Source organism: Syngnathus acus, chromosome 12 (genome assembly GCF_901709675.1).
Source record: "Syngnathus acus chromosome 12, fSynAcu1.2, whole genome shotgun sequence".
In the NCBI taxonomy this organism is placed as follows: domain Eukaryota; kingdom Metazoa; phylum Chordata; class Actinopteri; order Syngnathiformes; family Syngnathidae; genus Syngnathus; species Syngnathus acus.
The window spans coordinates 10,485,591-10,498,481 of NC_051097.1; the positions used below are offsets into that span (position 1 = coordinate 10,485,591).

The 12,891-nt window shown below is 46.1% G+C and overlaps 2 protein-coding genes across 5 annotated transcripts; both read left to right on the forward strand.

Moving 5' to 3' along the window:
- The first annotated feature begins 545 nt into the window (after nt 1-545).
- On the forward strand, nt 546-2,508 carry denr (density-regulated protein). 2 transcript variants are annotated; one of them, XM_037266269.1, is made up of 8 exons: nt 546-736; nt 1,081-1,176; nt 1,289-1,308; nt 1,382-1,466; nt 1,553-1,633; nt 1,720-1,836; nt 1,916-2,055; nt 2,165-2,508. In XM_037266269.1, exons 2-8 carry the CDS (start codon nt 1,092-1,094, stop codon nt 2,207-2,209), a joined length of 573 nt encoding a protein of 190 aa, XP_037122164.1. In that variant the 5' UTR covers nt 546-736; nt 1,081-1,091; the 3' UTR covers nt 2,210-2,508. The 2 variants fall into 2 exon arrangements, with proteins under 2 accessions (XP_037122164.1, XP_037122163.1); XM_037266268.1 differs by having other exon boundaries at nt 548-736; nt 1,544-1,633.
- A 278-nt stretch (nt 2,509-2,786) lies between these two features.
- Nucleotides 2,787-12,794, forward strand: clip1b (CAP-GLY domain containing linker protein 1b). Of its 3 annotated transcripts, none has more exons than XM_037266252.1 (20): nt 2,787-2,911; nt 3,736-3,886; nt 4,061-4,575; nt 4,669-4,793; nt 4,929-5,130; nt 5,204-5,401; nt 5,462-5,565; nt 5,644-5,704; nt 6,428-6,532; nt 6,916-7,077; nt 7,158-7,253; nt 7,494-7,551; nt 7,623-7,708; nt 8,152-8,226; nt 9,458-9,543; nt 10,261-10,351; nt 10,424-10,589; nt 10,681-10,733; nt 10,811-10,923; nt 11,017-12,794. In XM_037266252.1, the coding sequence occupies exons 2-20, from the start codon at nt 3,778-3,780 to the stop codon at nt 11,249-11,251; spliced, it is 2,640 nt and encodes an 879-aa protein (XP_037122147.1). In that variant the 5' UTR covers nt 2,787-2,911; nt 3,736-3,777; the 3' UTR covers nt 11,252-12,794. The 3 variants fall into 3 exon arrangements, with proteins under 3 accessions (XP_037122147.1, XP_037122148.1, XP_037122149.1); XM_037266253.1 differs by having other exon boundaries at nt 10,811-10,913; nt 11,016-12,794; XM_037266254.1 differs by lacking the exon at nt 6,428-6,532.
- Nucleotides 12,795-12,891: the final 97 nt, after the last annotated feature.

Genomic DNA, 12,891 nt, shown 5'->3' on the forward strand with positions numbered 1-12,891 from the left:
GAATAAACTGGATGACTGGTCAAGTGAATGACTCTGACAGTGATTTTTTATCTGACAAGTGATTTTTTTTCTCCAGGAAATTAGACACTGACATTGTCGTGGTGGCGATAAACTCATTTTACGACATGTGCGGCACAATAAAGGAAACTTAATTAATTTTGGCTGACAGTGTTCTGCAGGCGGGAACGAGTTGGAGGAATGCGGCTCAACGAGAAAGACGTCGCCCACAAACGCCGTTGGTCCTCACTCCCTTGTGGTGAGGGTGAGAGAATGTCAGAGGTCGTTTTGGGGACCTGTTGCTGGCATTGAAGCTCCCACATAGCATGGTCTTGTTTGGAGCAAGCTAGCTTGTCATTAAAGCTGTCACTTTTCTTTATCGACAATTGATTTATTCCGGGTTGTTCTACACAAAGAAATTAATTATTGTGACAGGAAGCGATCGGGTGAATATTGACAGGAAGTTAGTAGGGCTGGGCAAGAAGAGGTCTCATCCAACACTTGGATGTGTAGTTGTACTCCAAGGCTGCAGGAGCGCTACTGCCAGCGAGCTCTTCTTCTATCGCCACTCTTTCATCACGCGAACGAGAGAAGCGCTGCGAGAGAGGCGTGCTCAAAGTACGCCAACTAAACTACGATAGCGACTGAAACAAAGAATGACTTTCTGAAGCGTTCATTAACGCCAACAATGCCAACGTTGTTATCGAGAGGAAATCGCTTTTAACGGATATTCTGCGGGGTACGTGGCCCGGTTGTTTCCCATGAGTTTATGGCACGGTAGCTAGCCTGCTAAGCTAGCGAAATGCTAACGGTGACAGCTGTGTGACTCAACAGTAGGCTGAAGACACAAACGCTCTAACGTGACTAGATGTGTTTTGCAAAGCCAATTTACCATACTTGCAGCACGAAAACAACTCTGCCATTGTCCGTTATGATAAATACTGATCAATTTTGTCATTTGTTTTACGGACGCGTCTTAGCCGGCTCAAGTGCTTTCATTTAGCCGTAGCTGCTACTGTGGAAGCTAAGGTTACACTTCATCTCATGGATGGATGGATTATTAATATCTCTTTTCCCCCCCCAGACATTTTGTGATGGCTACTACTGAGATGGAGTCGACAGAACATGAAACGGTCGATCCTGATTCAAAGTACCCATTGAAAGTTCTTTACTGCGGCGGTATGTATATATACTAACAACAATTGTTTTGTTAGCCTGTTTATGGCATTTTCCATTGGGAATTAGCATTAAACTAGTTTAGATTAATTCTTTTTTTTCCCCCCCTCTGCAGTTTGCTCTCTGCCCTCAGAGGTGAGTGTCACATACGTTAAATAATATATACTATGTCTGTCACATCAGTAATTGTAATCTATTATGTGGACAGTACTGCGAGTACATGCCCGAGCCAGCCAAATGTCGGCAGTGGCTGGAGAAGAACTTCCCGGATGTTTTTGCTCGGATGACTCTAGGTGAGTGTTTCACAGTCATTTCTGTTTATTGTGATGTTGGTGTTTAACAGTTTGTCTTGTGTCCTTCTGTCCAACTGGTCCCGCAGTCAAAGCCCCCAAGAAGGATCCCGAGGCTGGAGATGTTCCCCCTGCCGTCGAGGAGGAGGAGAAGAAGAAGCAGAAGAGGGGTTTGTGCAGCATCATTGCAGCCAAGGCAGAGTGAATTGTGACCTCGGCTGAATCCATTGTGCTCACTTGTTGCTGTACTGTTCAGGCGGGCGAGGTCAGATCAAACAGAAGAAGAAGACTGTCCCTCAAAAGGTGACGATAGCCAAAATGCCACGTGCCAAGAAGAAATACGTGACGCGGGTGTGTGGCCTGGCAACCTTTGGTGAGTTTGTCACATGACTGCATGCACACTGCGTGTGTTTTAGCACTGAAGCACATTATTTGTTGGGGCTGTTTGACAGATATTGAGCTGAAAGAGGCTCAGCGGTTCTTTGCTCAGAAGTTCTCCTGTGGCGCCTCTGTCACGGCCGAGGATGAGATAATCATTCAGGGAGATTTCACCGACGACGTCATCGACGTCATTCAAGAGAAGTGGCCAGAGGTGATAATAATACAAAATAAGTGGATTGGGGGGAAAAAATAGTACAATCTATGACATACTTCAATCTAACAAATTAGCGATCAGCTGACTGATGGAACTAATGTTTCAGGTGGATGACGACAGCATCGACGATCTGGGCGAGGTGAAGAAGTGAAGACCAAAATGTGCACTTTTACTGAAAAATGGATGTGATCTGCAACAACGACAACTCGGCCAAATGTACACCTTAACGTCATTTTATACCTATTTTATTTACTGTACATAAAACGCTGCGCAGCACCTGGCCACTCACTTGAAATTTCTTTTGGTTTTGCTCATTTTTCCTTAACAAAAGGTGTCAGCCCCTCCACACGCTGCTGGTCCCTCCAATGAAAGCGTAGTCTCATTCATTTCGATTTTCCCTTGTTCAAACCATTAAAAAGATTTCTTTTCGGGATCGCTCATCTGTCCTTACCTGCTGCCTTTGAGTTTAATTGTCTGTGGGATTGTTAATGATATTACATTTACTATTTGCCTTTTGTGCCTCCTGGTCATTACAATTACCAGTTGGCAGAGGTGGAAATCACTCACTCTCAATGGTTTTAAACTGATGAACTACTAGTGAATTTCTATAAACTATTTTAGAATGTCACTAGTACCGCGCAGATATTCGCGGTGCATTTGGCCTCCGAGTTTGTAGTTGCCAGATGACCGAGCTTCCAGCGAGGTCACTGAAGGCGGCGTGGAGTAAACTCGTGACGTCATGCTAGGCGGGACCCGAAGAGGAGGAGGAAGAAGAGGAGAGGAAAAAGGCTGCCTGTCTGGATAAACATGTCATGTAACGGTTCTCGGCAGCATCTACCCCAGCTGGCAGCAAGTAAGTGTCCACGGCGGCACTTTCCCACACACGCGTCCACCTTTAACGTCGCTGTCACGTTCTAAGCGGCGACACGGTGTCATTTATGTTCAAGTCGTCCCCATGTTGGTTTACGCCTTTATATTGCTAATCTGTTGCTAGCTAGCCCGCGAATTACACTGACATAAAAAATGCTAAAAATAGCATAAAATGAATTAAAAACGCCGCCGCATTTAGACGCCATTTTAATTGTAAAAATGACAGTTTTGCGTGGAAGCCTAGAAGCCTGTTTGGCGGTTAACTCTGGAAAGTCAGTCCAACACGACTCCAGACACCAACACTAACACATGCCTTTATTATGGTCTAAGTATGGCTGACGTAAGGAAACATATTTGGACTCGTAAAAGTAGTTGGAGGCTGACATCAGGGCCATTTGACAGGGCAGGGCTGCCGCTCGTTGTTTTGGTGCGAGCGCGCCGGCTGGGCGGGGTAAACGAGCAGAGATTTGTCGATGGAGTTTGCGTTTTCTGCGGTGTTGTATATCTTCGCGGTTCACTGGCTTACTTGAACGTGACTAACTCCTGTTCGCTGAAAATAAAAATGGAAAGAAAGGTACGGATGTGACGTTCACTCCATATTAGAAATGGGTAGAATTGTGAATTTTTCATTCACATTTCCCACAATACACTTGATCAGTGACTGCTTGGCAATGTGTTGATAGAACATGGTATGCTAAAAAAGTGATGGGGGTTCACTTTATAAAGGCGTAATGATGTTTTGATGATCCTATTGTATATTTCACGCCTAAAAAAACAATGTAAAGAAACTTAATGCACATGTTTCAGGGCCCGCCAACCACATGGTGGGGAAGGATTGCAATCCATAATATGGACAAAACAGGAGCCATGAGTGCAGTGGGCAAAGTTAGCGGTCTCAAGCCCCCCAGTAAAATAGGTCGTCCGCCTGTAGTGACCATGAAGACCACCCTTTCCTCAGGTGAACTAAATGTATTCTTTGTATGTGTTAATGCTCTATTTAATAGAGCAGATAACAATGCTCAGTCATATTTTCTCTGTTCTGTGGGAACAGAAGAAGAGGAATTTGTGGGTGCTAGTGTGACAACAGTTGAACCCTAGAGTCTCATAAAAATCTTGAAAACTACCATTGCAGGAACTCCAAAGGCACTCCCAGCTTCCGAGAAGCCCCCTAGCAGTGGCGTCACCCCCCTTGGCCAAGATGGCGTCACTGACTTCCAGACTGGGGAACGGGTCTGGGTCAATGGCAACAAGCCCGGCCACGTCCAGTTCGTGGGCGGCACGCAGTTCGCCCCGGGCCAGTGGGCGGGCATCGTGCTGGACGAGCCCATTGGCAAAAACGATGGCTCGGTGGCGGGCGTGCGCTACTTCCAGTGCGATGACGGCAGGGGGATTTTCACGCGGCCCTCTAAGCTGTCCAGAACGCCGCTGCCAGAGAAGGAAGCCAACGGGGCACAGGCTAAGCCCACACAAGGCGGAAGCGAGACTGCGCCAGGTGGGACGCCGTCAACGGGGACCATTCCCCCCTGCGGAAAGATACCTGGCACGCTCACCCGAACACTCCAATCAACGGAGTCAGCGTCCAACCTCTCTGACACGGACTCCATAAAAAAGAACAAGCGAGAGCTCAGGAAAGGAGATCGTGTCCTGGTAAAATACACATTCCCAGTAAAAATCTCAAACTCTTCCATCTACACCCCATTGAAAGCCATTTGAGCATTACGTTATGCCTGTTGCGGTCAGGTTGGCGGGACCAAGGCAGGAGTGGTGCGTTTCCTGGGTGAAACGGATTTCGCCAAAGGGGATTGGTGCGGCGTGGAGCTGGATGAGCCTCTGGGCAAGAACGACGGCGCGGTAGCTGGCACCAGGTACACCTGCTCGTCCGCACCCACTTGTATTGGACATGCGCACTTTAATTGACTCTGCAATAATGCCACAAAAGGTCAGTAGATTCTTCTTTGCAAAGATCCTGAGTTACGTGTCCTTCCCTCCAACCCACTCAGATACTTTCAATGCATGCCCCGGTATGGCCTCTTCGCCCCCGTCCACAAAGTGACCCGGATCGGCTTCCCGTGCACCACGCCGACCAAAGCCAGGAGCTCCCACCGGAGGTCCCTCCTCAAGAGGAGCCCGAGCGCTTCCTCCATCAGCTCCATCAGCTCCACCACCTCTTCCGTCAGCGGCAAACCCAGCCGAGCGGGACTGGTGAGGCGGCAACACTTCCGCGATGTGTCAACGTGAATTTTCAGTGAATGTACATTTTCTCCCCCTTGCTCAGTTGACGGAGACGTCAGCCAGGTATGCTCGTAAAATCTCGGGAACCACGGCGCTGCAGGAGGCGCTCAAGGAGAAGCAGCAGCACATCGAGCAGCTGCTGGCTGAGCGCGACCTGGAGCGCTGCGAGGTGGCCAAGGCCACCAGCCACGCGGGGGAAGTGGTGCAGGAGCTTGCCCTGCTGAGGAAGGGCCGTGATCAGGTATGTGCGTAACAAAAATAGCAAAACAAAAATGAACCACCATGCGCGTGTGTGTGTCAGTACGCCGTGGAGACAGAGGCCAAGCTGGACCAGCTGAGGTCGTTGGTGGAAGCAGCCGACCGGGACAAAGTGGAGCTACTCAACCAGCTGGAGGAGGAAAGAAGGTCGGCACTCTCGAGTGATGCCGCTTCAAACTTTTATACTCATAAAAGTCTTCTTGACTATTCTGACTTCGTTGACAGGAAAGTAGAAGACTTGCAGTTCCGCGTGGAGGAGGCGTGCATCACCAAAGGCGACCTGGAGGTAACTCTACGCTTACGTAATTCATCTGTTTTTCATGAAGCCCAGTTTAAAAAGTTATGCCTCATAAAACATGAATCCACCTCGAGATGACTGAAGGGAATCATCATCATCAAAGCTGTCTGATGGGCATCTTCTTCCACACACAAACTTTTACAACATGTCAAATTGGGACTTGAGTTTATTTTATTGAATTATTGGCTAATTAATGGTAATATAAAATTAAAATCAATCAAAACACATTGTTATTAAAGAAAAAAAACAGGCTCATTGAATTTTGTTGTCAATTTCAGCTGCACTTGCATTGCGATGTCTCCTCTAAATAAATTTTTTTTAGCCGTACTTTCTTTATGTTGTCTATTGCCGCTTGACTCACAAGCATGGAGAGTGTCGCACGTCCTCCCCCTTGCCACCTTTCTGTCTTTTCAAAGCCAATTTAGCACTGACGAGGGGAGACAAAGGCAGATGCACTGTTTGGTCTTCATTTGACCTTTTACCTTCATGTCACCTCACTTGCCGTCTAACCTGTCACCTAACCAGACGGTCCTCCCTTTTTGTCTTCTGTGCTGAATTAGCCGCTGGCACACGCCTTGTTTACGTCACCCTGTCGCAATGTTTTATTGTATGACAGAAAGCTTCCTCTCGGCGCTGCTCTCGTGCGTTCGTGTGACCTAAAGCATGCACGTTTGCTCCTTTCTCGCTTCTCTCTCTCTCTCGCACTAACAGACGCAGATCCGCCTGGAGCACGCCTGCATTAAGGAGCTTGAGCAGAGCCTGCTCTTTGAAAAGACCAAAGCCGACAAACTCCAGCGGGATTTAGAGGACACCAGGGTAAAACTTCAAAATGGCTGGCTCATACTGAAGTTATTAAAAAAGCCTTTACAGGGATAATAATGCTGGTATGACACTGATGCTAAGTAGGGTTGTCAGATTTTGCTTTCCTCCTCGTCAGAACCGTAACAGAAGCTCCCGCATCCGCCTTTGTCATTTACACAGAGCCCGGTGAATCACACGCTGTCCTGCTTCTGTTATGACTTAAATACTAACTCTACTTCAACAATAAAATAACATGATGTCATATAAGAGCAAGCTAGCGTTGCGTTTTGTGCTTATCGAAAGACAGCTCCGAGTGTTAGCCACTGCTAATGCTAGCAGGTCACTCACATCCGGCCCATCGGTGTAAAAGAGAACTTGTTCTCCTCTTTGCCGTACAGGTGGCCACGGTGTCAGAGCGTTCGCGCATCATGGAGCTGGAGCGAGAAGTGTCGGACCTGCAGCTGCGTCTTCGAGCGTCGCTACAAAAGGAGGACGCGGCGTCACTCTCCCAGCAGCAGCTGGCCAGCCTCAAGGCCCAAGCCCAGTCCCAGGAGAAGAAGGTCGGTTCTGGCTCATCAGTACCTAAGCTCTGTCATTTATCCAGGATCGGTGAACATGTTGCATTTATGTTGACTCGCAGATCAGTGAGCTGAGCGTGGACCTGGAAAGCAAAGAGAAGGAACTTCGGTCCATGCAGGATGATAAGGACTCGCTGCAACAGCAACTGGGCACCTTGGTAAGAAAGAAAAGTACAAAGCTTACATCAAAGTCATCCCAGTTACAGTTGGCCGCCTGACTAACAGGATTTTTTTTTTTTAATTGTGTGGTGTCAGGGGATTACAATATGATGTTAGTCTTACCTCACCCCACCTTGTGGCATCATTAGGAAGCATTTGCTTCACAAAGCTCATTTCCGCCTGTTCAATCAAAGGACAAAAATGTCTCCGCAACTTGGCAGTCATCTTCTCTTCCGCAGAGACAGCAGCTAGAGCAGGCCGAGCAAGAGAGCGCCAAGATAACAAAGGCCACGCAAGGTAAACAACACACCAGCTCTTACCTTTTCCCCCCATGTCCTACTAACAAGGCGGCTTTTGCTGTTTGTTAGAAGCGGAGCAGTGCAAAAAGGACTTCCAGGAGCTGAAAGAGGGGAGTCAGTGTCGAGAACAGGAACTCAAAGCTCGGCTGTCTCAGGTTAACTTTTACTTTGGATTCCACTGTGTGTGAATTGAATACAAACCAGTAAGTGAAATCATAGTTACTGTCAATTTGAAATAATTTCCTTTTTTTAATAAAGGGATGTAAAACAAAAAAAAAACCCAAAACAAATCCGAGTCATTGATTAATCAAAAAAAGTAATCGACAGATCATTCAATCATTAAAATAATAGTTGTAGTCCTAAAATATATTTAGTCGTCTCCCTTTCTGCGGCCGGGTACCAAATGGCCTGATGCTTGGGTAGCCTTTCTTTAAATGGAGCACCTTCACCCCCAGGGATCTGCGTACGCTGCGTTCCGGTGCACGCTCCAGCGGACGCAGAGCATAAAACGCATTCTTTCATGTTCTCGGGCGACCAGCGCACTCGTCATAAGTTACATCAGTGTGCGAGTCACGTGTTTGCCATCTTTTGGACACAGGCTATCGAGACGTCGGAGGGGACATTGCTGTCCTTGCAGAAGCTGACCAATGAGAAGAAGGCGCTGGAGACGCAGGTTAGAAATTGTTGGAAACAGTGCCCACAGGAAGTCATTACGCACATTTTAAAAGCAGCCGCGGGCGCTCTCAAATCTGTTCGCCGCGGCGTGTGCTGATGTAATCTTCACGTGGCACACTTCATGTGACACTCTGATTCATAAAAAGAGAAATAATCCTTTCCCTGGGTCAATTGTTGCAGTTGTAAACCTCAATTAACCGGAATTAGTGACATTACAAAGGAGGTGTATTACAAACATTTTTTCACAAATTAAAATAGTTTCCAAGTTCCCTTGACACCTCTAAGTGAAAATATTTTAATTGTGCCTAAAGTGTGACTATTTGGGGCGGCCATCATTATTTTCATTCGTGGCGGTGTCAAGTTGAGAGACCAACCATAACTTCTACTGTGCTGCCACAGCCAAAGTCCTAATGCATTTTTATTCTAACGGCGGGCACAAGTGACATCCAGTGTTTATGACGTGTGTGAGCATCAGCTGATGCTTCCATCCTAGCGTGATGCTTGTCGTCGCCGGCGTGGAAACTAAAAGGCTGAGCAGCAGCAGGAGGAGGATGGAGGCGGAGTCTTAGTCCGGCTTACATAATTGAACCAGAGAGAGAGAGATGGAGAGAGAGAGAGAGATGGAGAGAGGCTGTTTGATCTCCCTCGCAGTCGATCGTACAGTACTGGCGGTGCTCGTAGGGGGTGAGCACTTTATTGATGCCAGCGTAGCGGCGCTCTGTGTTTAGCGTGGGGGGTGCTACAACACAGGTATGGATGTCGCGGCGCTACATCACGCTTACTCCGGAGGCGTGTACTCGCCTTGCTACCAGGTACGACTTCTTGCCTCTTTAAACTCGCCTCTAAGGACCCCCGCAAGTCAGTCAGCAGCTCGACATACAGAAACATTGGGTGGCATTTTTTTTATTAAAGTAAAATAACTCGAATGTCCTTGACACACATGCCTCCCAAATTTCATGCTACTAAGTGAAGGGCGTGTCATGAAACAAACGTGCACGTGTATGACGCAGCACACGAATGTGAAAGTGCTGAATCAATTATTGACTCCTGCTGCATGTGTTTGAAAGTTTATATTTAGACGCGTTCGAGATTTGCAGTCACTCATATGCATTGATTAGTACGCCTAAATGTTGTTTCCGTTTTGTCCTGGGACCTCCCGCTGCTTATCGTGTATGGTTTATTCATGACGTATTCTATTTCCTGACCTCCGCTTGTGTTTTTGTGTTCAGCTGGACACGCTGAAGCAGCAGAATTGCAAATACCAGGAGGAGTTAAGTCTTGCTCGGGAGCAGCAGCACCTCATCCACAAGAACGTGTAAGTACTATTTTACAGGTTTTGGTAGATTTTCTTCATTGTGGGATATATGTTCCAAATCCACCTGCTAAATGGGGGGGGGGGAGTATACCCCTCCCTCCAAATTAGAGGCGAAGTGTGCGAAGAATGCAGTAATTATTCAAAGTAGCAGATGAGTCATGTTTTTGTGTTCTTCTTCTGCCTGATGTTCATTTTTATTTTTAGAATGTGTGTGTGTGTGTATGTGCGCACGTTTTTATATCGTGCACCCCCTGCCATGATGTCACAGCTGCGGATGGATGTAATTGGTTGAGTTATCATCACATAAAAGCAATCAAACACTTCCTGCTTCCTCCCATCACTCTGCTGGTGTTATGTAATTGCTGTCCTCCTTGCGCCGCCTGGCTCCGGCAATGACATCACTGAGTGTGCGTTATTGCGTGTGTGTGTGAGTGTGTTAGCGTGGCTTTGTGGTGAGAGAACAGCTGTTGTCTCCGCAGCTCAGACGTTTGTTCCAATTCAAATTTGCTGTCTCTCATTTTTTAGACAAACATGTATCAAAATATCAATTAAAAATAAAATGGAATTATTTTAATCTGATATAAACATGTCTTGGGGCTTTTGAATCTGAATTGAGACACTAATAAGAATCCAAATGGAGACGTTGATTCATATTCAATATAATGGTGATATACATAGATATGAATACTACATTTTTTTATTTATTTTTTTATACAGAGAGATGTCCACTGAGGACTCTGGTGTCCAGGACTCTTCGGACTTGATTGCTAATGACAAAGAGCGCGAGCTGGAGACTCTGAGGAATGAGGTGCTTGCCAAGAAATAGGACCATGACATCATCCTCATCATTATGACATCCCTCCACTTTTTTCCCCATCAGGTGGCAACGTTACGGGGCCAGAACGCCGTGGCTGAGACTCTTCGATCGGCTGTGGCGACGCTGGAGCATGACAAAGCTCAGCTTCGAGAGCGCGTCCGCGGCTTGGAACAAAGGCTCATGGGACGGTCGGCCTCGGAGGACGATAAGCAGGAGAAGGCGCTTCCAGGTGAAGACAACATTTTCAGCTGCCCATCTACATTCGTCACTCTTGTATCGCTGTTTGATCGTATTCACTAACTCGCCACTGCCCCCTGCAGGTGACAAGGCTATGGAGCAGCTCAGGGAGGAGAAGGAGTTCGCCGAGGGTCAGGTGAGGTGGATGCCCATCCCCGCTGCCATTGACTTTGTCACCCCACAAAATGTTTGACCAAACGTTTCACCCGTCAGATCAACTTCCTGAACAGCGTCATCGTCGACTTGCAGCGCAAGAACGAAGAACTGAAGATCAAACTTAAGAAGCTAGCTTTGGCCGAGTTCATTGGCAACGACGGCACGGACGGGTAAGCGCGCACCGCACTAAATTAAAATAATTTACGGGTAGCATGGTGGACTAGTGGGTAGAATGGAAAATAATGTTGTCCTCATTTGGTCAGTGTGGAGCCGGCGGAGTCCAAGCATGACAACAAGGCTCCGCCGCGTCCCTTCTGCGATATCTGCGACTGCTTCGACCGGCATGACACGGAGGACTGCCCCACGCAGGCGCAGAGTCCCGACGCCGTGCCGCACTCCAGCTACCGCGGCCAACGCGACAATGAGCGACCCTACTGCGACGTCTGCGAGGTCTTCGGCCACCCCACCGAGTCCTGCAACGACGATCGCACTTTCTAGACCTTTCCCAGATGCTAAAGTCCACCGATCCAGTCTTCTACCATGGTGCAATATGGACGTAAGTATTTGACATTCCTGTTAAGCTACCAACCAATAAGGTCACCTCATGTTTGACATCATCAGACTTTGGCGCAATGCTTTGCCAACATGTAATGCCGAAAACTCAAATCTCTCTGGTACATGAGGTTCAAATTTGGTAGTACTCAGATCAAATCAAGAGGTGGAATATCTTTGAAGGAAATGGCTATAATTGCCCTGAAGAGGCTGCTTCAAACCAAAATGGCATGCTTCCTTTATTTTTTGCCACCCATATGCATTTACAAAAAAACATTTTCGTAATATGGTGTCGTTGATCTGTCTCGTATATGAGGTGAACATTTGGTAGCAATCGGACAAAATATTTTCTTTGGAAAAATGTTTTTATGCAATTCCTCCATTTTCGAGTTTAATTGACATCGACAGCACATCCAGGAAACAAAAAATGTTATTAGCTGGAACGAAGCACGTCCATGAATCCAACGCGTTAGTAACGTCAATAATTTTGACTGATTTTATTACTCAACTAGTCTTTCCTGCTTTTATTAATTTTCCCCTTTATAAAAGAAAAGAACTATTGCTATGCTAAGTGATTTGAGCTTTTAAACACATTTTATGCATTGACACTTTTAGTATTTAATAATAGTTTTTATTGTTCTTTAGCGTTATTTCTAACAAAACGAGTTTTTTTCCCCCCTGATATTTGTGGCTTTCCTCAGCGGCATAAGCTAGCTATCACAGTTTCGTTCTATTGTAGCAGCTCTACGAACTCGACGTCTTTGCACTGATCACTTTAACCACACCTAACAGCTTTAACGCTGTCTGCAACCATTCTTGACAAATATGTTGTTTTTTTTGTCGGAAGAATTGATTCCAAACATAATCACTTTAAAAAAAAAAAAAAAAGTTTCTAATCACTGCATGAATTTTTTTTTTATTCTTTATTATTCACTTTAGTATAAAGTCTGTCTTGTTTGCTAAGTTAAGCCTGGGATAAAAAGGGAAAAAAAATAATTTAGCATTATCATGAAGTACCGCCGATTAGCATACCTTAACAAAACACGAAAATGGAAACGCGCTATCTTAGCTTGCAAACATTTTCCCCCTGCTTTTATGCAAAGCCAAACAACTTGCTTACATATCAATGTCATCGTGAAGCACAACTTTTTTGGATCATATTGAATCTCTGGGTGTTTCTATTATCCACAATGTGACTCACATGTTGAAAAATTGTATATAATACAAATCAGACGCTTATGTGACCAACGTGCGCACACTGCCATCATGGAGCTTAAGTGTAAAAAAAAAAAAGTTTATTTTTCTGCCCTGTTTATAAGATGCCCTCCCATTTAATGTACAGGGGAAAAAAAATTATGCTCTTTGTACGTTATAGATTCATGTTTTATACGTGGCTGGGATCTCCATGGATGTGTTGTCAACTTGTCCAATGTCCCCTTTTCTATGTTGTACTGTACTGTAGTCCAATACAAGCAGCAAGTCCACTCTTTTGGGGCATCTTCAGGACTTTTTTGTGGGTCAACTCGTGATAAATATGTTAACCAAATTTCCCGTTGCTAAGGGAAACTAATTGGGAGCTCAATTCT